At 54.8% G+C, this 22,891-nt stretch overlaps 2 protein-coding genes across 2 annotated transcripts in view; both read left to right on the forward strand.

The window, feature by feature from the left end:
• The window catches only part of Baiap2l2 (BAI1 associated protein 2 like 2), a 30,087-nt gene extending 13,485 nt beyond the window's left edge, over positions 1-16,602 (forward strand). Inside the window, exons 5-14 of the mRNA XM_005354205.2 lie at positions 3,040-3,111; positions 3,335-3,451; positions 3,974-4,120; positions 13,492-13,644; positions 13,917-14,055; positions 14,173-14,386; positions 15,374-15,496; positions 15,727-15,934; positions 16,254-16,297; positions 16,450-16,602. Coding sequence (XP_005354262.1) covers positions 3,040-3,111; positions 3,335-3,451; positions 3,974-4,120; positions 13,492-13,644; positions 13,917-14,055; positions 14,173-14,386; positions 15,374-15,496; positions 15,727-15,934; positions 16,254-16,297; positions 16,450-16,525 — 1,293 coding nt within the window. The 3' untranslated portion in view covers positions 16,526-16,602. The remainder of the gene's footprint in view (positions 1-3,039; positions 3,112-3,334; positions 3,452-3,973; positions 4,121-13,491; positions 13,645-13,916; positions 14,056-14,172; positions 14,387-15,373; positions 15,497-15,726; positions 15,935-16,253; positions 16,298-16,449) is intronic.
• A 1,455-nt stretch (positions 16,603-18,057) lies between these two features.
• Positions 18,058-22,401, forward strand: Slc16a8 (solute carrier family 16 member 8). Its single transcript, XM_026782686.1, has 4 exons — positions 18,058-18,751; positions 19,351-19,494; positions 19,693-20,472; positions 22,100-22,401. The coding sequence occupies exons 1-4, from the start codon at positions 18,538-18,540 to the stop codon at positions 22,399-22,401; spliced, it is 1,440 nt and encodes a 479-aa protein (XP_026638487.1). The 5' UTR covers positions 18,058-18,537.
• Positions 22,402-22,891: the final 490 nt, after the last annotated feature.

Consider the following 22,891-nt stretch of genomic DNA (forward strand, 5'->3'; position numbering starts at 1 on the left):
GGTACTGGGAAGAAATCAGGCTGGAGAGAGCCACCAGAATCTTCTGGAAGATGGAGGGAAGATGTAAATGGGAGAAGCTGAGGCTGCTGTCCAGGCTGACCAGCTAGACCAGTGGTTCTCCACCTTCCTAATGCCGCGACCTTTTAATACAGTTCCTCATGGTATGGTGACCCGCCCCCAGCATAAAATTACTTCCATTGCTACTTCATAACTGTAATCTTCCTACTGTTATGAATCATAAATATCTGCTATGTGACCCTAAGGGGCTCGTGATCCACAGGTTGAGAACCGCTGAGCTAGATCTACAGGGTTGCTGTCAGCTTTTCAGTCGGCATCAGCAGTCTGGAAAGTCAGTTGTGTCGGGATGGGGTCTGGGCTGAGCATTTGTGAACTATCAACACCAGCACCGAGGAGCTGACCAAGATGGGGAAGAAGCAGAGCCCAACAGGGAGTCAAGGCTGGAGGGAGCTGCAAAGCTGAGGGAAGGCATCTGAGGAGGAGTGGGTGTCAATTGTGTGGAGTGATGAGTCCCCAGACTGACACGGACTGTCGCGCTGTGGTGTTGTGGGTCGCTGTCAGGTGGATCAGAAAAGCGTTGTTTGGGCATGATGGCTGAGCTGGGGGCTCAAGGGGAGAAGAGCTAGGGTTGTTCCATTGAGGCAGCTTTCAAGAGACTCCTTGTCCAGCTGAGGCTGTGGCTCAGTGGTGGAGCTAGGGCCTGGGTTTTACACCCAAGCTGCAAAGGAAGACAGGGCTGCTGCCAGCCCCTCACAGGGCTTGGTGATCTGCATCGTGCGATTTCCTGTGTCTGTGTCCAGGACCTCACAGGATCCTCTAATGCCATGAGGGTGCCCTGTAAGGACAGGCAGAAGGAATCCCTCAGCCTGACCTGGGTTTGCTGACTTTCTTGGGTCCTAAGACATCTGTTGATAACGCATTCCTCTGGTTTCTCTGCAGCGAGGCCTTTGCTTTAGTTCAGTCTGTTAGAGCACTTCAGCTTGAGGGAGACTTTGACGCACTGTGGCACTTGACCCCACCTGACAGTCAGCCTGAGTCTTCTCTGCCTTCGGCCGTCACAGCCACACCACAGCAGTGGGCAACTGAGATACGGCCGCCCTGTTCTACTGTCCTTGACCATGGCGTGTGCCTCAGCTCACACAGGACCTGGGAGCCCCATGAGCAGCCCCAGTTGTGCCACTGCACCGGAGAGCCCTGCAGGCTACCCTTGCAGTAATTCTGCAGCACGGCTGTCAGGGCAGGCTGCTCCACTTCACATGCCCACCCACGAAGTTCTGTGTCTTGCTCTGTCCGGGTCTCCACAGGCAGGCTCTCCCAGTTAAAGCATCCTGAGTGAAAAAGTCTGGCCTGTCAGTAGTTTCCCGTGGGGTAACTTGCCATTCACTGTCTGTGGTTCCACGGGGGCCTGGGTATGAGGATGTGCCCAGCCCCGCACCTTCCTCAGGCTCTGTGGGTTGTGTTTGCTGACTGTGCAGGAACACACATGCATCTGCACAGAAACCCCCGGACTGTCTCTTTGGTGTGGGTCAGCATCATGAGGAGAGCAGGTAGACAAGGATGTAAGATACAAGCAGACAGCACTGAGAGGGCCACACCCCTCCAGTGGTCCCGTCCAACAAGAACGCTCGTCTGAGGTTCTGGAATGATCCACTTTTCTGTTTGCTGCTCTTATAAGCCTCCTCAGACACAGGCTGGTGGCAGCAGCTGTGGTTCAAGGACTTGTACGAAAAGGAGCCTCAGGGTCCCTGGCGGACCAGCCACCAACAAGCACTTAGGAACAACCTTGGAGACCCTTAAAAATATTCTAGTATTAGCCGGGCGGTGGTGGCGCACGCCTTTAATCCCAGCACTTGGGAGGCAGAGGCAGGCGGATCTCTGAATTCGAGAGCTACAAGAGCTAGTTCCAGGACAGGCTCCAAAAAAAAAAAAAAAAAAAAAAAAAAAAAAAAAAAAAAAAAAAAAAAAACCAAAAAAAAACCCCTTCCAAAAAAAAAAAAAAAAAAAAAAAAAAAACACACACAGAGAAACCCTGTCTCGAAAAAACAAAACAAAACAAAAAAAAATTCTAGTATTACTAACTCTCTGCTCATGGGGATGCTCCCAGCATTCCTTTTCTGTGTGGCACCTTAGCCCCATGGGAAGGGCCCGGAGCAGCAGGAAGCCTCCCACCGATGACAAAAGGACACAGAAAAGGCTCTCGGAGCTGGCAGAAGTGAACTTGTCAGATGGGTGGGGGTAATCTTGTTCCCATGCAGCTAGCACCCAGTGGCTCAGGCTTGACCCCTCCCTTGCCTCATGAGGCCGCAGGGAAGCTGAGAGAGGGTCGAGGGACTTGCCAGGGTCCTACCCCGCCCACAGCATCAGACCAGGCTCTGGGAAAAGTGAGGCCCAGCGTGGGAGATGAACTAGTCCGCGGTCACAAAGCACAGCTGAAGCAGAGTGAGGGCTGACACACAGCTCTTTTGAATCTCAACCCAGCGGCCTTTTCCTGCCGCCCAGGGGATGCTTACAGTGGCTCCCCACGTGCCTCCCCCTTCCCAGGCCTCTGCAGCTCTGGACCCTTGTATAGGGCAGGTCCTGCCATGCTCTGGGGACCAGAGCCTCACTTCCCCCATACGCAGTACAGTTCCAGTGGAGTGTGGACAGGGAACTGCAGTAAATTCTTCCCCATGGCCGGAAGAGCAAAGGAATGGGTGTGCATTATGGAAACCAGCGAGGGCCGTGGGTTCTGCCTGCGGCGGCAGGAAAAGTTCTCAGCAGAGGGGCATTTGAAGATGGATCGGGAACTACAGACAGAGGGAACAGAATACACAGGCCCAGACTGATTCAAAATGAGACCCAAGGGCCTTTCGACGCATTTACTGAAGGATTCCAAGCCAGAAACCATCTGGTCAACTCTGCAGTCCTTCCTCTACTCATGGCCGTGTCATCCCCGTTTATCTGTTACGTGGGCCAGGGCCCAGTGTGTTATGGATATGGTGGGCAGCATTGTAATAAAAAGTAAAACTGTGCTCCTCACAGGTGCAGACATTCCACGGAGACCTGCTTCAGCACATGGAGAAGAATACCAAGCTGGACATGCAGTTCATCAAAGTAAGTCTGTCCCTCTGCGCCAGTCACTCCCAGACAGAAGGCGGCTGTGCGCGGGAGTTCGCACATGCGCGCCGGCTCAAGAGACGGTCAGATAAGCCAGTGCCAAGCATCCACCTGCCTCAGGTTGTACACAGTCCCATTCGGGCCCCTGGCTCCTGGTCCACTACTCTGAGCCCTGGCCTTTTTGATGTGGGGATCCCCCTGTCTCTCCGTCCTGCCTCAGGATAGCTCCCAGCACTATGAGATTGAGTATCGCCACCGAGCGGCCAACCTGGAGAAGTGCATGTCTGAGCTGTGGCGCATGGAACGCAAGAGAGACAAGAACGCGCGGGAGATGAAGGTGTGAAGGCTGAGGGGCTGGGAGCAGGTCTCTGGGGAAACTCTAACACCCTTGTGAACGCCTCCACCCAAATGATCCCAGCTGTGGGGATCACAGCAGGGGAGAGTCGCCAGAGGCCATCCTCAGCACCTTCCTCAGCCTCACTGAGAAAATGGGACCATTGGGCCTGTGGCTCTTGGATTGCCTGGCTGAAAAGAAGCATCCAGTCCCTACCAAGGGCACTCCCAGCTGCTCCCCCGACCCCGCGCCTGAGTCTTTGGACCCCAAGCCCATGGTTTAACCTCTGCTTCCTTTACCGCCCTTTTAATGAGCTCCTGTCTGCTCTCCCCAGAATCTCCCTTACAAGTAGAGCATCCCTCATTCCTCATTCCTGTTCCCAGAAAACATCCTCCCTATGGCCACTCTGCACTCCCGTGTGCAGGGTACCAGAGACCCAGGGACACAGGCTGAAGGTATAAACCACGCATTCAGGGGAGGTCTGGAGAAGGGGCCCCCAGCCAGAACCTTCTCCTCTGCCCCCAGGAGAGCGTGAACCGGCTGCATGCACAGATGCAGGCCTTTGTGTCGGAGAGTAAGCGTGCAGCCGAGCTGGAAGAAAAGCGGCGCTACCGCTTCCTGGCCGAGAAGCACCTGCTGCTCTCCAACACCTTCCTGCAGTTCTTGGGCCGGGTGAGTGGGGCTGGGGAGAGCAAGCCATGGCCTCCTGAGTCAGATGTACGCAGGAAGCAGGGGTGCTCCTTCCTTCTCTCTTCCTTGAGTAGAAATCAGTCTCACAACACTCTTGTTTCTCTATTCATTTGCATATATTATTAATTCTGATTTGTTTCGCATACAAACCCTTATTCGTTCATATGCAAGTCATTTGTTTAATTGGGTCAGAGGACTACTCTGTGGGGTTCTCTCTTTTAGCCTTGACTCGGCTTCCAGTACTCAACTCGGAGCACCAGTCAGGCTTTGGCAGCAATCTCACTCACAAAGCTGTCCTGCTGGCCCCCATTGTTTTTTCTTGTTTTCTTTTCTTTTCTTTCTTTTTTTCTTTCTTTCTTTCTTTCTTTCTTTCTTTCTTCCTTTCTTTCTTTGACAGGGTTTCTCTGGGTAACAGCCCTGGCCATCCTGGAACTCATTCTATAGACCAGGCTGGCCTTGAACTCACAGAGATCAGTCTGCCTCTGCCTCCCAAGTGCTGGGATTTGGGATTAAAGGTGTATACCCCCACAGCTCAACATCCACATTTTTTTGAGGCAGGGTTTTTCTGTAGCTTTGGAGCCTGTCCTGGTACTAACTCTTGTAGACCAGGCTGACCTTGAACTCACAGAGATCCACCTGCCTCTGCCACCCGAGTGCAGAGATGCTGAGATTAAAGGCGTGCGTCACCACCGTCCAGTGCATTTCCATTTCTTTAAAAATGCTGAATGAACGTGCCCACTGTTCATTCATTCAGTGACGAGATGTTAATTGTGCCACCTAAGTGGACTTCGGGCGCTTTGTGCTCTCTGCTGGAACAGTCTGGTTTTCTCCGTTCTCTTGGATTTCTAATGGTTTTGCTTTCTGTACTTAGTTGTGTTGTTTTGTGCTTTGGGGTGCAAGACTATTAGGCCCTTCTCATTAATATCATCTTTCTTATGTGTTTGATAGCTCTCTGAGTCAAATTTGATGTTTTAAATTTTGCTCTGATTTGAACAATTCTTGTTTTTCTTCAAGTATGGGCTTCCACTAGCAACACACAGGCTGAGTTTTGGCTTTTGGCCAGTTTGACATCTGTGATCATCATTGTCACTTCTTCCTCCTCCTTCTTTCTTTCTTCCCTTCTTTTTTCTTCCTTCTGTCCTTCCTCCTCCTCCTCGTGTCCTTCCTCCTCCTCCTCTTCTTCTTTTTGAGACAGGGTCTCAGATAGCCCACGTTGGCTCCTAACTCACCCTGTAGCCAAGAATGACCTTTAACTTCTGACCCTCCTGTCTACCTCAACTGTTGGGATGACAGGCACGTTCCACCATATAGTGTTATGTAGAGCTAGGGGCTGAGCCCAGCCAGGGCTGTCTTCATGCATGCCAGCAGATACTCCACCAACAGGCAGGTACTCCACCAACAGGCAGGTACTCCACCAACAGGCAGATACTCCACCAACCGGCAGATACTTCACCAACAAAGCTGCCTCCTCAGCCCACAGCCTGCGTCTTCTAAATGCCTATTCCGCCGTCTCCGTTCAAGGACACCTAGGGTGTGCCCTGCTAACTGACCTGAGATACTGTGTCCCCTATCCTGCCCTGATTCTTGCCAGGCCTGTTGAGTTACTGTGTAACCTTCATGGTGCTCTCTTAGTCCCTTTCCCCATCATCACGTATACATTGTTTCCTGTCTTCTCTAGAGCGAGTATCTAGCCACCCCAGTCTATAGATGGCTGACAGTCTTAGTAGACTCAGAGCACAGCTGTCAGTCATTAGCCTAGAACCCCTACATTAGCCCAGCCCTCGGCTGTCTCTCTCCAGCCAGTCCACCTGCAGCTCTGCATGACTCCCGGTCACTTCCTGTCTCAGGAGAGTTGCCCACTGTGGGCATTCATATCAGTGTGGGGCCTTTGTCACTGGCTTTCCTTTTTCTGCGGAATTGTGTCTGGATGCCCAGTCCCTGCTGGACACTGTAGGAAGACGTTGTTTGGAGCATCCTTGAATAGCTAGGGTGGGGCAGGCTTTCATTTCCATTGGGTATCCAACTGTCAGGTTGATGACTGTATGCTAATGCTACATTTAACCATTTGAGAGACTTCCAGATACTTTCAGTTGGCAGTGTGTGATCTCTCCACACCCTTGCCTCCTCTTATTACAGCCATTTTGCTTTTAGCCACCCTCCTTGGCATGAGGTGTCATATCAGTGTGTTGGCTTGCATTCCCCTAGCTGTGTTTCCCTAAATGCTAAAAGCTGGGTATTTTTTCCCTGTTTGGTGGCCACAGCATCTTGCCTTTAGGAGGAAGCTGCTTTCTGTCCATGCCCTGAGCAGCTAACCTCCAACCTCCTTAAGAGAAGGGTTGTTCCTTCCCCCAAACACCACTCAGGAGGGAACTGTGTGTGACTCAAACCAACTTCTTCTGTGCATAGGCGACAGGAAGCATGATCTCTGCCTCACTTGGGATGTAGGACACCCCAGATCTGACCCTGGGAGCCAACCATAGATGCTGTGTCAGAAAAGTGAGGCAGAGGCAGACAGACAAGATCTTAACAGGCTGAGGCCACCTTATTGGGACAGCGAGGGGCCCCAACCTTCTCAAGGGATAAAGGCTGAACTTGCTTGGTGGGGCTAGTATATACCTAAGGGACAGGTATATCTGCACGCACACATATGTGGGTAGCCACCAGGAAGTTACAGCTAATTTTGAGGTTTTACTGGGAACTAGGTAGGTTGTTTCTGACACAGTGGGGGTGTTGTCTCTACAGGAGGAGCAGACTTTATGGCTGGGGGCTAGCACCCCAGACAGTCAAACTCCCTTCCTCATGGCCTAAGGGTATTAGCAACAGATCCCAGTTCTGGGAGGGTGAAGGGGCTGTGGACTTTTTTCAGGGGGTCTTCTTCCAGCAGGAGGGAGTCAGTGGTCTTAACGGTGAAAGGGGGTCATGTTGGGGTCCCTTTCAGGTGGGATAGGGGCTGGTAGTGACCCTCTGGGCAGTAAAAGCTTGTAGTCTTTGTTGGAGAAACTCGGTGAGACAGCTGAAAGGGCAGGGACCAATGAGTAACATTAGCACGATCATGGTGACTGGGCCTGCCAAGGGGGCAGTCTGTGGTCCCCACATAGTCAGGTCCTTTCTCTGTGTTTGATTCTAATTGTTTAGCGTTTTCCCTAAAACTAGGCCAGGCTGGTTCCCATGAAAACAGCATCCTTCCTCTAGGAAGGCACAGGTGCCCCCTGTTGGCAGTCATGATGTCCTCTGCGGTTTTGGAGGACCGCCATAGCCAGGGAATCTATTTGATTTTGTAAGGTGCCTAATGCTGTGTTGTCCCAAGGTCAGGTCTCCCTTAATCTGATTGGTCAGTTGGCCGTGTGGTAACCATCGGACCCCATCATTGATGCCTCTGTAGAGCCACCCCCAGGAGTACTGAAGCAGCCCGGGGCTTCTCTTCTCCACTGGCATCTAAGCCTAGTGTGAGGTGTCAGGACCATCCACAACAAAAATACCTCTCGCCAGGGTAGAAGCATGGGGATTAGAAATATAGTAAAGAATGAAGACGAGAATGAAAATTATAAAACAGAGAAACATATAGGATAGTATCCGGAGGGAATTCCAGTGAGTACTGAAAATTCACCCACGATTAATTTCCAACTGCTTAAAATACCTCTGACCCCAAAAGATGGGAGTAAGACAAAAGACTGCATTAAAGTGATACACAGAAATGAACAGACCAATTGAAGTCACAGGCTACATCCACAGTTAAACATTCTGTTGCTAGAACAAAACAAGTCATATACACACCCTAGACCAAACACTCTGTGGGAAAACCACTCCCTGGGGGAATCCCAAGTTATCTCCTTAAGGGAACTGGAATTTAGTTGGATCCCTAGACTCTTGTTTGAGGCAGGAACAATCTACTTCTCTATTCCTGGAGCACAAGGTCTGGCTATTAGCCACACCTGTAGACAATAACCTCGCCAGAGCAGAACTCTCTGTCGACACCTGGGTGGGACCTTTGTTTTGAGGTAGAAGCTCTATTGAGGAACCTTGGAGGAACTAGAGGAAAATTCCAATGCTCTGACCTTTTGGTCACCGTGGAAACAGGCTCACGTTTTCAGGCATCCACAGTGAGGATGACTGGCACATGGTCCTCTAGGGTAGCAACCGTTAAGTACCATCCTGACAGGCAATGCAAGTCCCGTTTGATACCCTTGCCTTGGGAACCAACCGGGTACAATCTGGTTCTGGCCCTATGCAGTTGGGCTTGCCAATGATCTGAACCAGGTTCTGGCTAAGCAGGGTTCATCTGTTGACTGTTCTGCACTAGGTTGGATATGCCTGCCCGGTATGTCATTGGCTGGCTCTCAGACAAATCCAGAAACTCTTCCCTGGCTCTGGACAGTGGGGCGTGGCTGGAATTTTCCAGCTGGCACATTTTTATGAGAGGGATACAGGCATAAAGAGGGGTGAGTGTGACTGTGGGGTCCTGACCCCAGGAGTGAGTTGGTGGACTGGGGTGTCCAGGTTGTGCTTGCAGGAGCAGAAATGGTTTTGGCTCCCAGGGACAACTGTAAGGTTTGGAGGGGTCATTTGCCCCATGGATGTATAATCCCAGTCTGAAATTGTGTAGATTTTTTTAATGGTTAACTCCCAAATTATGCCCCCCATCCAATAGATGAATTTCTCCTTGTTCCTGTGTGGGTGCCTCTGCTCATGCCTTTGGCCTAACAAAATCAGCACAGGAAAGACCAGTTAGTGTCATGTTTCCGAGGGGCATGGCCTGTCTGGAGGCAGCCACAGTGCTTGAGTCTCTTCTGGGCCAGGGGCAGTCATGGCTTCCATATTGTGGGGTGTTACCACAGCACAAGCTTATGCAGGGTGGGAGGTAAGGCACCCATTCCACGTTCCAACACCACTGAAATGAAGTTGTGCAGGGCTCTTCTTGAGGACGTTTAGTCCTATTGAATGGGGTCCAATGGGCAAAGGGTTAGAAGGTAGGTCATGTGTGTCTCAGAGAAAGAGTGAGGGAGAACTGAGGACCCGAACGGGTTATTGGGGAAGAGTGTGTCGGGGCTGAGGAATGGGTGGGATCTAATCAACCGTGGAGAAGCTGGACTCTGAATTAGGGGAGTGCTGGGAAAGCCTGATGGCCAATGAGGTCCTTGAGTGAGCGCATAGTAGGGATGGGGGGAACTAGGAAGTGAGATTTTATTTGCCGCAGGGGACAAGCATCGCCACTGTGGCCAGTGTCTGGAGACAGAGCAGCTGGTGTCCGGTGACCATGTCTAACTGTTTAGAGCAAAAGGCTATGGGAAGATATGTACCCCCTACTTTTAGGCAGACTATTGTAAGGATGGGGGTGTGGGAAGGCCTGCAGAGGGTGAGGATGAGAGCTGGGCAGCAGGGAGATTGTTACTGGCAGGTGGGGATTTTGTAGGGAGAAGGTTCATCAGCTGGATCAAAAGCCAGGACACTGGAGGGGCATTAGGCTGGGGTCCAGGCTTTTCGTGGCAGAGGACCTGGTGGGCAGAGCAGGAATTTAGAGAGAGGCAAGAGTGAAGGGCAAAAAGCCTTGGGCATAGAGAACCTTGGACCACTTGCTATTTCATTTGAAAAAGTTATCTAAGTCTGTAAGAATGCCAAAATCCAAAATTTCCAACTGGGGTAGTGATGGCCACTATTGAAGGGGTATTGAGGCCAGATTTGAGCAGATTTGAATGAGTTTGGTGGCTGGAGCTTGAAAAGATGAAGTTTTTTTGTTTGTTTTGTTTGGTTTTTTTTTTAAGAGAGAGACAGGATTTCTCTGTGTAGCCTTGGCTGTCCTGGAACTTACTCCGGAGACCAGGCTGGCCTCTAACACAGAGATCCACCCCTGCCTCTGCCTCTTGAGTGCTGGGATTAAAGTCATGTGCCACTATGTCCCTGCTAACTTTTTAAGCTTACCTTGGAGGCGAGCCAAGGGAGAGTCTTTTTGGGTAGATAATTTAGAGTCCATTTGATAATTTGGTTTAAATTTGAAATGAGAAGCAGGATTGGTGGGGAGTTTTGTCTGGCATCCCCCAGGCTTACGGAGGAGATGGAAATGGACCCAAGTATTAGGAGAGGCATCCCCACTAAGACTCGAGGGGGTCACCAAGTGAAATGTAGGGGTTCCCAGAACCTCTGAGCTTCTGTGACTTGGAGAGAATAAGAATTTGGGGGTGTGGTCAGAGAACCTGAGTTACCTTGTCCTGCAGAATCTGGTTGTGTGGATGGCAGCAATCAGCCTGGAGATCAGAGTCTGGGAGAGGTGGCAGAATGAAGATGGACGGGAGGATTCAGAGGAGAGCGGAGGGTTGAGCTCAGAGCCGAAGTTCCCTCAACAAGACTTGCACTAGGCCACAAAGACCAGGTCTTAGGTCAGACTGGTGGCTATTTAGCCCATATAGTGAGCATAGAGGGTGTCTGTGCTCCCAAAGAAACGACCCTGGGAGAGTGAGGAAGGAGGGCTTTCTGCCTAGAAGACCCAGATGTAAGAATGAAGCAGAGAAGCACTCAGACCTGAGGCCACTTTATTGGACCAGTGAGGAGCCCAACCCTCCCACAGGGTGAAGCTGGTGCATCCAGAGGGACTGGGGGCATTCCAGGGAGTTACAGCCAGATTTTGTGGTTTGACTGGGAACGGAACAGGGTTTTGTTTTCAATACCATGTATATTGTTTCTAGGCTGAAGCAGCCTGGTAAGACGGGGACTAAGCAATTCCTATGGCTTGGGGCTATTGCCCAGTGCAGCCTGACCCAATTCCTCATGACCTGAGGCAATTGTTGTATGTTACCCAACATTGTATTACAATAGAAGCAGAAAGCACAGAGCAAGATGTGAAGCCACGCAAGGAAAGGCCTAGGCCCTGGAGGGTGTCTTTCCCTTTTCTCTCTGCTGGTCAAGCCTTTCCTTCCACCTCACCCAGCTCCACAGTGGGTGAGCCCAAGGACACAGGCTACACAGCGCTGACTGTGTACCTCCGCCCACAGTACAAGAGACACTCCTATCTGGGCACCTTGACAATAGCTTGGGGGCTGCTTTTTTAATCTTGGTTAATCACAAAGTAAAATGGCCTCTCTTGAATGTCCCCTCGTATGAGTTATATACGTACGGTTGGCATTTCTTCCATTTTCAGAGGTTCCCCCGCACACTGGGATACATCATAGTCTTTTCTTTCATTTTGCTTATTAATTTGTAGTAAATTTCCTTTTTTCCATGTGTTGTTTGTGCCCATGAACGTGTGTAGGGCCCAAGGGCGACCTCTGCTATCTTCCTCTGTTGGTCTCCAATTTGCTTCCTGGGCCAGGTTCTCTTGCTGAACCCAGAAATCACTGGAGCTCGCTCGGCCAGGCTAGCTAGCCAGCTGGAGAGGCAACTTATGACCTCCAAGTTTTTAGGGGTTCTGGAGATTGAAATTCCCATCCCCAGTGCTTTAACCATGGAGTCAGCTCCCTAGTCCTCATTTTGTTTTCTGGCAGTGTTAGGGGTGGACCATGAGGCCTGGTGCACGCTAGGTGATTGCCTACCCTGGAGCTATGTCCCAGCCCAAAAGCAGATTTCTCAAGTTCTGGAAAAAATTTGGTGGTATGTAATAGCCCAGGCTAGCTTGAAACTTGCTGTGCAGCCCAGGATAGCCTCAAACTTGCCTCCATCCTGATGCTTCTACCTCCTGAGTGCTGGGATTATAGGAGAGCACCGCCTTTGCTTGGCTTATACAGTGTAGGGATGGATTACAAGACTTCGTACATGCTAGGCTAATGTTCTACCAACTAAACGACACCCCACCCCCACCGCTGCCTGCATTTGGCTTTTTTCTATCTTTTCTTTTTTCCTTTTTGTTTTTATTTTTTAAGACAGGGTTTCTCTGAGTAAGCCTGGCTGTCCTGGAACTCATTCTGTAGACCAGGCTGGCCTCTCTACCTCATAGAGATCCACCTGCCTCTTCCTCCTCAGTGCTGGGATTAAAGGCATGTGCCGCCACAGTCCTGGTGACTTTTTCTTTCTTTTTTTATATATTTATTTATTCGTGTGGATGCATACATGTGCCATGGGCATGCGTGGTCCGTGGGTTCTTGCCTTCCTCCTCATCCAGACAGGGTCTCTTATTACTGCTGCTGCTGCACTGCATACTGCTGGGCTGAGAGCCTCCTCCCTCCCCCCATACTGCAGGAGCGTCGAGCTTACAGATGTGTGTCCTGCATCAGGCTTCATGCTTGTGTCACGAGGCTTGAGCAGCTAGCGTTTTTACCCTCTGAGCCATCGCCTCTTCTCACCCCTAGTCACTTTTATCATCCAAGAATCCCCTTTTCGCCCCCCCCCCATACGTTTTTAGACTCTTGCATGGCGTCTTCTCTGGCCTTGGAACCCCAGCTCCCCTCTTCCTGACTGGGCAGGGCTGAGAGAAGTGCTGCCAGGCCAGCCTTGGTGTTTTAGGCCTGGTCAGGGGCCCTCAAGTCGGGCAAAGGTCCCTCCAGACTAGACAGGCAGGGCCCAGTGTGCCAGCATCTCTGTGAGCTCCTATGCTAACTGCTGGCTGCAAAGAGACATGGTGTCTGCCCAGATCTGCAGGGGCAGCCACTTTCTGGTCACGGCAGCAGGAAACTGCTGAGGTTGCCAGCGCTGCTCTAGCTTCCAGGGAGAAATCCTTGAAAGGTGGCCATGGGAGGTGCCTCTGCCACTCAGTGACTGAGGCCATCACTGAGCAATGTGACCCTCTTCTGTGAGGCTGAGATAGTAACAGGGCCACTAGGAGAAGCAGATGAGATAAAGGCAGCTTGTCACTGCTTGATCTCCACTTTATTAACTGAGGCAGAGTCTCCCACATGGCCTAGACACTTCTTTACTCAAAATTCCCAGCTCATCTTATTTTATATGATACAGCATCCAACTTGTTCAGATTAGGGCCCACGAGATGCGTACATGATGAAGGACCATGGTCCCCTATGGAGCCCAGAGCCTGACAGGTCCATGGTTTCCTTGGAATAGAATGGGCCAGGGAAGAGTGGGCAGGCCTCAGACAGTGTGGTTAACCCTAGCAGGTCTGGGCTACCCCAGCTGCCTCTGGGAGGGGCAGGTGTGCAGCCCTTTGCACGTGAAAGGCAGGCTCCCAGATAAGGGGTGGTGTGTTGCTTTGTTTTGGTTTTTGGAGACTGTGCTTCTCAGTAGCTTTGGAGCTTGTCCAGGAACTAGCTCTTGTACACAGGCTGGCCTTGAACTCACAGAGATCCGCCTGCCTCTGCCTGTGCACCACCACAGCCCGGCTTAAGGGGTGGTGATTCAAGCTTCAAGCAATCTCCAAGATGTGACACCTGTTGGGCCCCAGGATCTGTGGCCACACTTGACCTAGTGTTTCCCGACAGGCCCGGGGGATGCTACAGAACCGCGTGGTGCTTTGGAAGGAACAGTCGGAGGCCAGCCGCAGCCCATCACGTGCCCACTCCCCGGGGCTACTGGGCCCGTCACTGGGGCCGCCCTACCCCTCGGGCCGCCTGACGCCCACCCGGCTGGACATGGTGAGGCCCTGGCCGCCCCCGCCGCCCTTCGCGCCCCCGCCGCCTTTCGCTGGGTCCTGGGTACCACCGCCCTTCATCTGGAGCCCGCCGCCCCCCGCACCCCCGCTCTACGCTGCACCCCTCGCTCCCTGGCGCCGGGGGGTCGCCTCTGCGCCCCCGTGGTGGCCCTACCGTGTCCCCAATCCATACGCCGACCCTTGGGACTGGGGTTGGGGTCGGGGCTAGCGAGGCTCCGCCCCTCCCGCCCCACCCCCTGCCCTCTCCCCTCGCAGCCCCCGAGGCCCCTGGGAGAGTATGGTTCCCCCCGCAGCCGGCATGGCTCCGGCTCCTACGGCCCCGAGCCGGCCGAGGCGAGGTCCGCGTCGCAGTTGGAGCCAGACCGCCGATCACTGCCCCGGACACCGTCGGCCTGTGGGTACCCCAAGCACAGAGGTGCAGGGGGCGGGCCAGGAAGGGGCTGGAGGCTGGGCTGCAGCAGGAGGGATGACGGATAGACTGTTAGGAGAACTTTCACTCATCCCCCCGCAGCCTCGCTCTACACCAGCAGCGCCCCGCGCTCACGGTCCAATTCCTTCGGCGAGCGCCTGAGCGGCGGGGGTGCCAGGAGAGTCCGCGCCCTAGTCTCCCATTCGGAGGGTGCCAACCACACGCTGCTGCGCTTCTCGGCTGGAGACGTCGTTGAGGTGCTGGTGCCCGAAGCTCGGAATGGCTGGCTCTACGGCAAGCTGGAGGGCTCGTCCGCGTGAGTGTAACCCCAGGGTCACCGCTCCACCGAGATTTCCAGGCCTCCCTGGCCCCTTCTCCAATCCCCGCCCTGCCTCCGTCTACTCAACCACTCCTGGGGTTGACAAGAGCCTTGGAGAAGGGGACAAATGGGGTGGGCAGCAGGCTCTCAGACTCGGCAAAACCCCACTGCCTTCATGCCTTCTGTGTCCCCGTGCGCGCTCTTGTGCGCGCTGAGGTGCAAGGAAGGTCTCTGCCCGGCATTGCACAGCTCACAGCCCGAAGAACTTACACGAGCTGTTTGCCTGGCACCCTAGTGTGGAGGGGGGAGAACCAGACACCCCTCGTGTCCACACAAATGGGACTGGTGGTCCTCTAGGGAGTGTGCAGGGCTCTGGACTCTGCAGGAGGGGACAGGGTGTGGCTCAGCCTGCCACTCTCTCAGGACTTAGGAAGACATAAATAGAAGCCAATGTGTGAACCCTGAAGGGCCAAGAGGTGACAGCTGGGAGCACTCCCACAGAAGACTGGGGGGGGGGTGAATGACAGGTTGTGGGGGGCCTGGTGGGGGGTCCAGGTGGAAATATGTGGGAGTAGCCCCACCTTAGCCACTTTTGGAGAATAGTCTCCCAGCATCTGCTGCCCACCCCCATGGGCTTCCTGAAAGATTACGGGGTACCAAGTCTAGTGGCGAGGGACGCTCATAACTGTGCCACTCTCTAGCCTAGGCCAACTCCAAACTGGTCTGAGCACTGTGACATGGAGATGTGACCTGAGGGCCTGAACAGCCTGCTCGCCAACTTAGATGCCAACTCCTCTCCTAGGAGCCTCAGCCCCTGTTGGGATGTGAGGTTTTGTGTCACAGGCTCTGTTAGGTCTTGACTACCAGGAAAGCCATGTTGGTGGGGCAACCCAGGCCACTGTCTGATATGCCCTCAGAGCCCAGTCTGGCTGCCTCCCTGTTTACTTGGCCATGCTCAAGGGGCCATTGCTGTCTGCTCTACAGGAGTGGCTGGTTCCCTGAGGCCTATGTGAAACCTTTGGAGGAGATGCCAGTGAACCCCATGAAGCCTGTGACCCCCGTGAACTCCATGACCCCCATGAGCCCAATGAATGAACTGCCTTCCAGGTACCTTAGTTGGTGGGTGGGGCCCCAAGGGTGTTCCTGTCCCTCCCTTCATGGGACATCTATGAGATAATCTATCTCATGGGTCTGTCCTCTTTGGCCTCTGGAGAACGGTGGCCCATATTCTCCACCTCCTAATAAAGGCTGTTGTGTGCCTGCCCCCCCATCCCTGCCCAGCTTCAGGCCCAGCAGGTGGGAGGGGGCACCAGGCCGGGTTGCTTTCTCTAACTCAGGTCCTACCCCCTCCGGGGAAGCCACAGCCTTGATGACCTCTTGGACAGGCCAGGCAACCCTGCAGCCTCATCAGACTACTGGGATAGCAATTCCCGTTCCAGGACCCCAAGCCGCGTCCCCAGCCGTGCCCCCAGCCCCGCACCCACACCCTTGCCCAGCAGCAGGCGGAGCAGTGTGGGCAGCATGGGGGCAGCCACCGATGTCAAGGTCAGCCCACCTGTCCTCTGCCTGGCCGCTATGGAGTAGCCCAGCAAGGGAGACCTTGGCCACTCTTCTGCGGGGGATGGGAGGTGGGATGGGGGTGAAGGAGTGCGCACGGGGTCACTGGCCTTACCTCGCAGGGGCAATCAGCCCCAGGCCATGGCATTGCGCAAGGCCTAGAGTTTTCTTTGAAACCAGACTTCGGGCTGCAGTGTCCTCAAATCTAGCCCTGTAGGGCCTCTACCTCCCAGTCCTGTGCTCTCCTGGGGTAAAGGGTGGGACCCCATCTTCCCTCCGCCCCTGAACCTGCCCTCCCTTCGTGCAGAAACTTATGTCCTGGGAACACCAACCCCCAGAGCTCTTTCCACGGTGAGTCCCAGTGGGCAGGGAGCCAAATGGGAGCAGGTGACTCAAAACGGGAGGGCAGCAAGAAGCAGACGCTTGGCCAGATGCCCGGCCACTCTCCCTAGGTACACAGACCTGGAGTCTCTGCCCCCCTCACCCTAGCCTATCCCCCACAGGGGTACAAATCCCTTTGCCACAGTGAAGCTACGCCCCACTGTCACCAACGACCGCTCAGCACCCCTCATCCGCTGAGGCCATGTCCTCCACCGGGGCCTGAGGTGGTCCTGCACACCTGCCCAGGGCTCTTCCAGCTGACAGCCGCAGCAGCAGTGGATCCAAGATGCCAGGCGCTACCCAGGGGACCATCCCTACCCCTCTGCCCGCAGCCCAGAAACTCCCTGCGGGCTGGGCCTGCAACATAGGGCAGGGTGACTGGGTGGGAGCACGGGGCAGCTGGTTGCTTTCAGGGATCCCAGACTCTCCCCAGAACCCAGCCTCTTGCCTCCCATCTTCCCGCCTGTGCCCCAAAGGGAAACACCTCCTCTTCCACCCCTGTCCCCCACACAGCCCTTTTTAACTTTTGTAAATGATAAATGATAAAAATAAATAAAGGAAGTGGGCACAGTGGCAGTGAAGGTGTCTGATTTGGGGGCAGGGTAAGGCCTGGGAGGTGGGGATCCTCTAGGGTGACTGGAGTCTCAGGTCTGTCTCCCCTCCAGTCACTCAGGGCTCTTGAAGTTTTCAGGCAGGGCTGCACAAAAGCTCTCACCTCCACCCTGCCCCCATCTCCAAATGCACCCCAAGGGATGGTGCCTGTTCCCCTTAGCTGGGACACAGCACCTTTGTTCCAGCCCCTCCACCCCTCATGGTCAGGCTCAGGCCTGGATTAGCTTTATCCAAGAGAAGCCAGGAGCCCCTCCTGGAATGTGACCTGGGGCTGGGGAGGGAGCAATGGTGTACGGAGGAAGTGGCTTGACAGGCCGGGTCTCTTCAGGGTACCACTTTGCCCCCAGCCCCAGATCACATCCCCCCCAAGGCAGGGCTTTGTCCCTCTGTTGGAAGTACCTGGGAGGTGAAGGAGGGGCTCCTTGCCCTTTGTCCCACTGGGTCAGCCCTGCAGGTTCATGGTCACTTGTGCTCTGGTAAAAGCCTCTTAGCAGGGCAGGGGTGGGATGAGGGGACTCTAAGTCCCAGGCCTGGGGAAGTTGTTTATTCAGCCAGAGTGCAGCCATAGTAGCCAAAGCTGTGGGAATCAGTATCTTCCAGCCTCACAGAGCTCAAGGAAGCCCCTCCCTGCAGGCCTCAGGAGATGTGAGGCTGGACCCTAAATCCAGAGTCAAGTCCAGGTGAGTGTGCGGCGAGGGCTGTCAAGGGCCAGTTTCTTGTCTCTGTGTTCATAGCCATGCAGAGGGGGGGCAGGTAAGAAAAGTCAGAACCCGGAGCTGGGGGAGGGCAGAGTCCTGGGTGTCTCTGGGGAGAGGTCCTGGAGGGCTCCCCTGGGTCTCCCATCCTCCTGTTCCGTGGCAGATGCCATAGGACTTGGGAACCCCTGCCTAGGGATGGAGGGCCTAGATTGTAAACTGCTGGGGCTCAGGTCTCTCTTCCAGAGCCCTTTCCTCTTCCCCAAGGTTTCCAGCTGGTGTACAGGTGTTCACTCAGCCATCCTACTGGTGGGGAAACTGAGGCTCAGCCGGGAGAGGAGACTTTACAGGGCAAACTCCTTCCAGAACGGGAAGGACAAGCCGCACCAAAGGCTGCTGGACGAGGCCAGTATGCCCTGTTGTTTTAATCTTGACTTATTCCTGGTCACAGAGGAAAGTTAAGACAAGCTGGAGGGCCACTACAGCTGGCAGCCACCCCACTGGCTGATTGGCTCGTCTGTCCACAAACTTACATGTATTCATGGTGACACTGACAGTGCCCTACACACACACACACACACACACACACACACACACACACACACCCCACAGTGGCTGCTGGGATCTGGCATTCACTGCACCCCTTCCCCTTCCATTACTAGGTCCCAGGAGGTGAAAAGCCCTAGCGAGGAACCCTTGAAGTCAAGCATCCACTCACGCTTCACAAGCCTTTGCAGGAAGGTGGGAAGACTCGGGGTGACCTTCCTACCTTGCTGGCTCTGTAACCCTTAAAGGGCTCCATGGGCGGTGTGGGGCTGTTTTTCCTTGCAGGTCTCAATTCATTTCTCTACAGCACCCACCACTGCCTTTTGTCCCCCCTCTTTGCCAGCAGAGGTAGAGGCAATGGGCGCTGGCGGCCCGCGACGGGGTGCAGGCCCCCCAGATGGTGGCTGGGGCTGGGTGGTGCTGGGTGCCTGCTTCGTGATCACCGGCTTCGCCTACGGCTTCCCCAAGGCCGTGAGCGTTTTCTTCGGAGAACTCAAGCAAGACTTCGGTGCAGGTTACAGCGACACAGCCTGGGTGTCCTCCATCATGCTGGCCATGCTCTACGGCACCGGTCAGCACTCCTCCCAGAGCCTCCTGGGGTCTAGCACCTGGGGTAGAGGCGCTAGCGCCTAAAGAAGCACCGCCCCTGTCCCCCGCCCCTACCTTCGATGGGGAACACATGGAAGCCTCGACCCTAGGAAAGAGTGGGTAGGGCACAAGGATGGAAGTGGAAATCCGCTACTACTGCTGGCCTGGAGGGGTTAGGTTCATTCCTGCCAGCAAACCTACACTGGGCGACATCAACCCGGAGAAGCCCCAATGCCGAATGTTGGGAGGGTGGGAGCCTTCAGGAGGATGGTAGTCTGGTGGCAGGCAGAGGCGAAGAGTGGAAGCCATCCTTCCTACTTTGGTTCTGGGCTCTCAAGAGGGTAAGAGATGGGTGGCCACTAGACAGACAGACACACAGACACACACACACCACCCTGTCTGCCCAGTCAAGCTGTGTGACTCAACCAAAATGCCCTCTTTGTCTCTGAAGGGGCTGGGGGGAGGGGGGAGTTAAATACCCCTTCAAGCTCTTTCAGATCTCAGAGGGACAAGGCAAGACCTGGCGCATTTTCTGGGGAGGAGATTGGTCTAACTTAGACTATGACCCTACTCTGTCCACAGGCCCCTTGTCCAGCATCCTCGTGACACGCTTTGGCTGTCGCCCGGTGATGCTGGCTGGCGGGCTCCTGGCTTCCGCGGGCATGATTCTGGCTTCCTTTGCCTCGCGCCTTCTGGAGCTGTACCTGACGGCTGGAGTGCTCACAGGTGAGGGCACCCATGTCTCTCCCTGCAGGAGTCGAGAGTCCCTGATGCAAGTCTCTCAGTCCCCAGTTTTCCTCAAAGGGGCGGCCCCTGAGTCTCCTAGCTCACTCTCCCGGTTTCGGACTTATCCTGATCCCGGCCCAGCCTGGCCCTGCCACTGAGGCCAGAAGGGGCACTCCAGCTGCGTCGCCTTGCCCGCAGGGCTGGGCCTGGCCCTCAACTTCCAGCCGTCGCTCATCATGCTGGGACTCTACTTCGAGCGGCGACGTCCCCTGGCCAACGGGCTGGCAGCGGCGGGCAGCCCGGTGTTCCTGTCCACGTTGTCGCCGCTTGGCCAGCTGCTGGGGGAGCGCTTCGGCTGGCGCGGTGGCTTCCTGCTGTTTGGCGGCCTCCTGTTGCACTGCTGCGCCTGCGGGGCCGTCATGCGGCCACCACCAGGGCCCTCGCCCCCGCTTCGCCCAGATCCGGCGAAGGACCGCGCGCCCGGCGGCGGGGCTCGCCGCCGCCTGCTAGACGTGGCGGTGTGCACCGACCGCGCCTTCATGGTGTACGTAGTCACCAAGTTCCTGATGGCACTTGGGCTCTTCGTGCCTCCCATCCTGCTGGTGAACTACGCCAAAGATGCAGGCGTGCCTGACGCTGAGGCCGCTTTCTTGTTGTCCATCGTGGGCTTCGTGGACATCGTGGCACGGCCGGCGTGCGGTGCCCTGGCGGGTCTGACACGCCTGCGACCCCACGTTCCCTATCTCTTCAGTCTGGCCTTGCTGGCCAACGGGCTCACGGACCTCATCAGCGCTCATGCGCGCTCCTATGGCACCCTCGTGGCTTTCTGCATCGCTTTCGGCCTCTCCTACGGCATGGTGGGCGCGCTGCAGTTCGAGGTGCTCATGGCGACCGTGGGTGCGCCCCGCTTCCCCAGTGCGCTGGGCCTGGTACTGCTAGTGGAGGCCGTGGCTGTGCTCATAGGACCGCCCTCTGCCGGTGCGCACCATAAGAGAGGGGTAGCTAAACCTGGGAGTTGTTAGTATAAGGGAAGCCCTTAAGATCGACCTTCCGGGGATGAGAGGGAAAGCAGGCCCCTTTGCTGGAAAGCTTGGTTGGTGGACTCCCTTTATTACTAGGTAGTTCCTCCTCCAGGGATCACCCCCAGGGATCGCCCTCAGGGGGTGAGGATGGAAAAGCCAAAGGTCAGTCTCCAGAAGAAATACACAAATAGCCAAGACTGACTTACGCATGTCAGTCTTCTCAAGCAGAGAAGCCTTGTGCGACAGGTGTAGGGGAACAGGTTAGATTCGGAAGCTTAGCCCGAGTTGTGGATCTGGATCTGCCCCTGCAGAGAGCTAACCTGGACCGAATGTGTGTGGATGCTTTAGTTCAGCCAGCCAGTAAGCCAGAACAGGAAATCAGCCCTGACTAGGGGCAGAGAAGGGGTGCTCGAATGACAGCTGGAGAGGTGCTGATACCCCCAGCACCTGTCTGCCAAGCCTTCTGCTCATCCTGGCATAGTTCAACGGGTGAGGGCACAGTGTGAAGGGCTGGGGAGAGGGTTGCTGGGGGGAAAGAGTCACTGTACAAGTGAGGGCTGAGCTAAGATAGGAAAGGTAGAGGTGGGGACCCCGACATCTTCCTGAGTTGTCTCATTGTCCCGAGGCTCCAGAGGGCCAGGCTTAAGTGAGAGTGAGGCTTCAGGAATGAATAGCAGAGCCCAGGCTGCAACAGACAAGAGTAAGCTGCCATCTTTTCCTTCAGAGCCAGCCAGATGGCAGAGTGGCCCAAGCAAGCTTTCTCTTCCTGCTTGATCCAATAAGAAAGGCAAAGCCCCTGAGCCAATGTGTGGGTGCCCTCTTTCAAGCCCACCACCCCAAGAGCCTCAAAGCTGGCCCTCCTGGAAGCCCAGGGACCACCTACTGTTGGGTGGACCTAGTAGGAAAGAATGCAGGTCCAGTGTAGGGCACTCCAAAACTGCGTAAGGCCGGAGACAGGACTGGCTGTGAAGTCATGGTCATCAGGAAACTTCCCGAAGACCACAGCTTGGTGTGGACATGGGAATAGTCTAGAATGAAGCCCATGGAAGAAAATACAGTGGAGACTGGGCATGTCACCATGAGCTGTCTTAGCACATGTGATGTCCTGGGTTTAGTCCCCCACAATGGAGCTAGAGATTCCCCCACATATGGAGATACCGTGCCCAGGAAGGTATATGAGTTCTCTTTTCCGGAGCACAGAGTCCCACTTCCCAGTCTGTGCTCAGGCACCTCACCAGCTCAGTTTGGACAGCTTGCAGATCCTGATGAGGATGCTGGGCCAAACCCCTATAGACCAGGTCCAGCTACACTGACACCCTGACACCCACAAGTGGAACAAGTCACTGTAGGCTTGCATTGATGTGGAGGGGGAACCTCGTAGACTATAAAAGCATCTTCAGAAGCATTAGATTGAGATTCAGGGAGAGAAAGTGACATTCTGGGCCTCACAAGAAAGGATCCATTTGGAGTTCTGAATTCATAATCAGGAATAAAGCCAGGGCATATGTGTATCACCAGTAAGTTCCCCCCCCCCAAGTTAGAGAAGGCCCTGACAGGTTGACATGGCTCCCCTCCCACTCCAGGCCGCCTGGTGGATGCCCTGAAGAACTATGAGATCATCTTCTACCTTGCTGGCTCCGAGGTGGCCTTGGCTGGAGTCTTCATGGCAGTCACCACCTACTGCTGCCTGCGCTGCTCTAATACCCCATCAGGTCCAGCGGCCGAAGGAGGAGCCGCTGACACGGAGGATGTGGATGTTGAGAGGGACTCTGAGCCAATGCCTGCCAGCCTTGAGGCTCTGGAGGTGTTGAGCCCCAGGGCTGGGTCCTCAGGACCTGAACCAGAGGTGGAAACAGTGTCTGGGCTGGGTCATGAGTCTGTGTAGACATTAGGCAGATAAGGGTCTGGCTCATGGGGAGGCAGCCTGGGGTTATCCACTGGGTACCCCATCTGCCAGGCCATTCATTCCCAGTGAAGTTGTGGGTTGACAGGAGCACAAGTTGATAAAGGAACTCTATCTACTGAAAGATATATCATGTTCCTGTGCCTGCCAGAGCGGGGCCACCTGAGCTGGGAAGGGGTAAGAATAGCCAGAAGGGTCCCCATAAGGTCCCCTGAGCCATTGGAGTCCTTAAGGAATGGCACTAGCTAGAGACACTGGGGGCTGGTGGGGGGGGCGGGGGAGGGATGCTATATACTGAAGCCCATTTGGCCGCCATCTGCATGAGAGATGAGAGGCACAGGGTCAGGGTCAGAGACGTCTTCTTCCTGTGCAGGCTTCACAATCAGTTCCAGAGAGCATGGGAGCTGGGTGGTCAGCAGCAAAACCTCAGAGGCCCTCAAGGTGTGCATGTCCCCTTGCTGCCCTGAGTAGC

This window comes from Microtus ochrogaster, chromosome 15 (assembly GCF_000317375.1).
Source record: "Microtus ochrogaster isolate Prairie Vole_2 chromosome 15, MicOch1.0, whole genome shotgun sequence".
NCBI lineage: Eukaryota > Metazoa > Chordata > Mammalia > Rodentia > Cricetidae > Microtus > Microtus ochrogaster.

Bases quoted from the DNA above. Each gene is read 5' to 3' on its own strand.
- Slc16a8 (XM_026782686.1), top strand. From the start codon at position 18,538: ATGGGCGCTGGCGGCCCGCGACGGGGTGCAGGCCCCCCAGATGGTGGC. The intron at 19,495-19,692 runs GTGAGGGCACCC...CCTTGCCCGCAG, and splicing joins GACGGCTGGAGTGCTCACAG to GGCTGGGCCTGGCCCTCAAC. The intron at 20,473-22,099 runs GTGCGCACCATA...CTCCCACTCCAG, and splicing joins CATAGGACCGCCCTCTGCCG to GCCGCCTGGTGGATGCCCTG.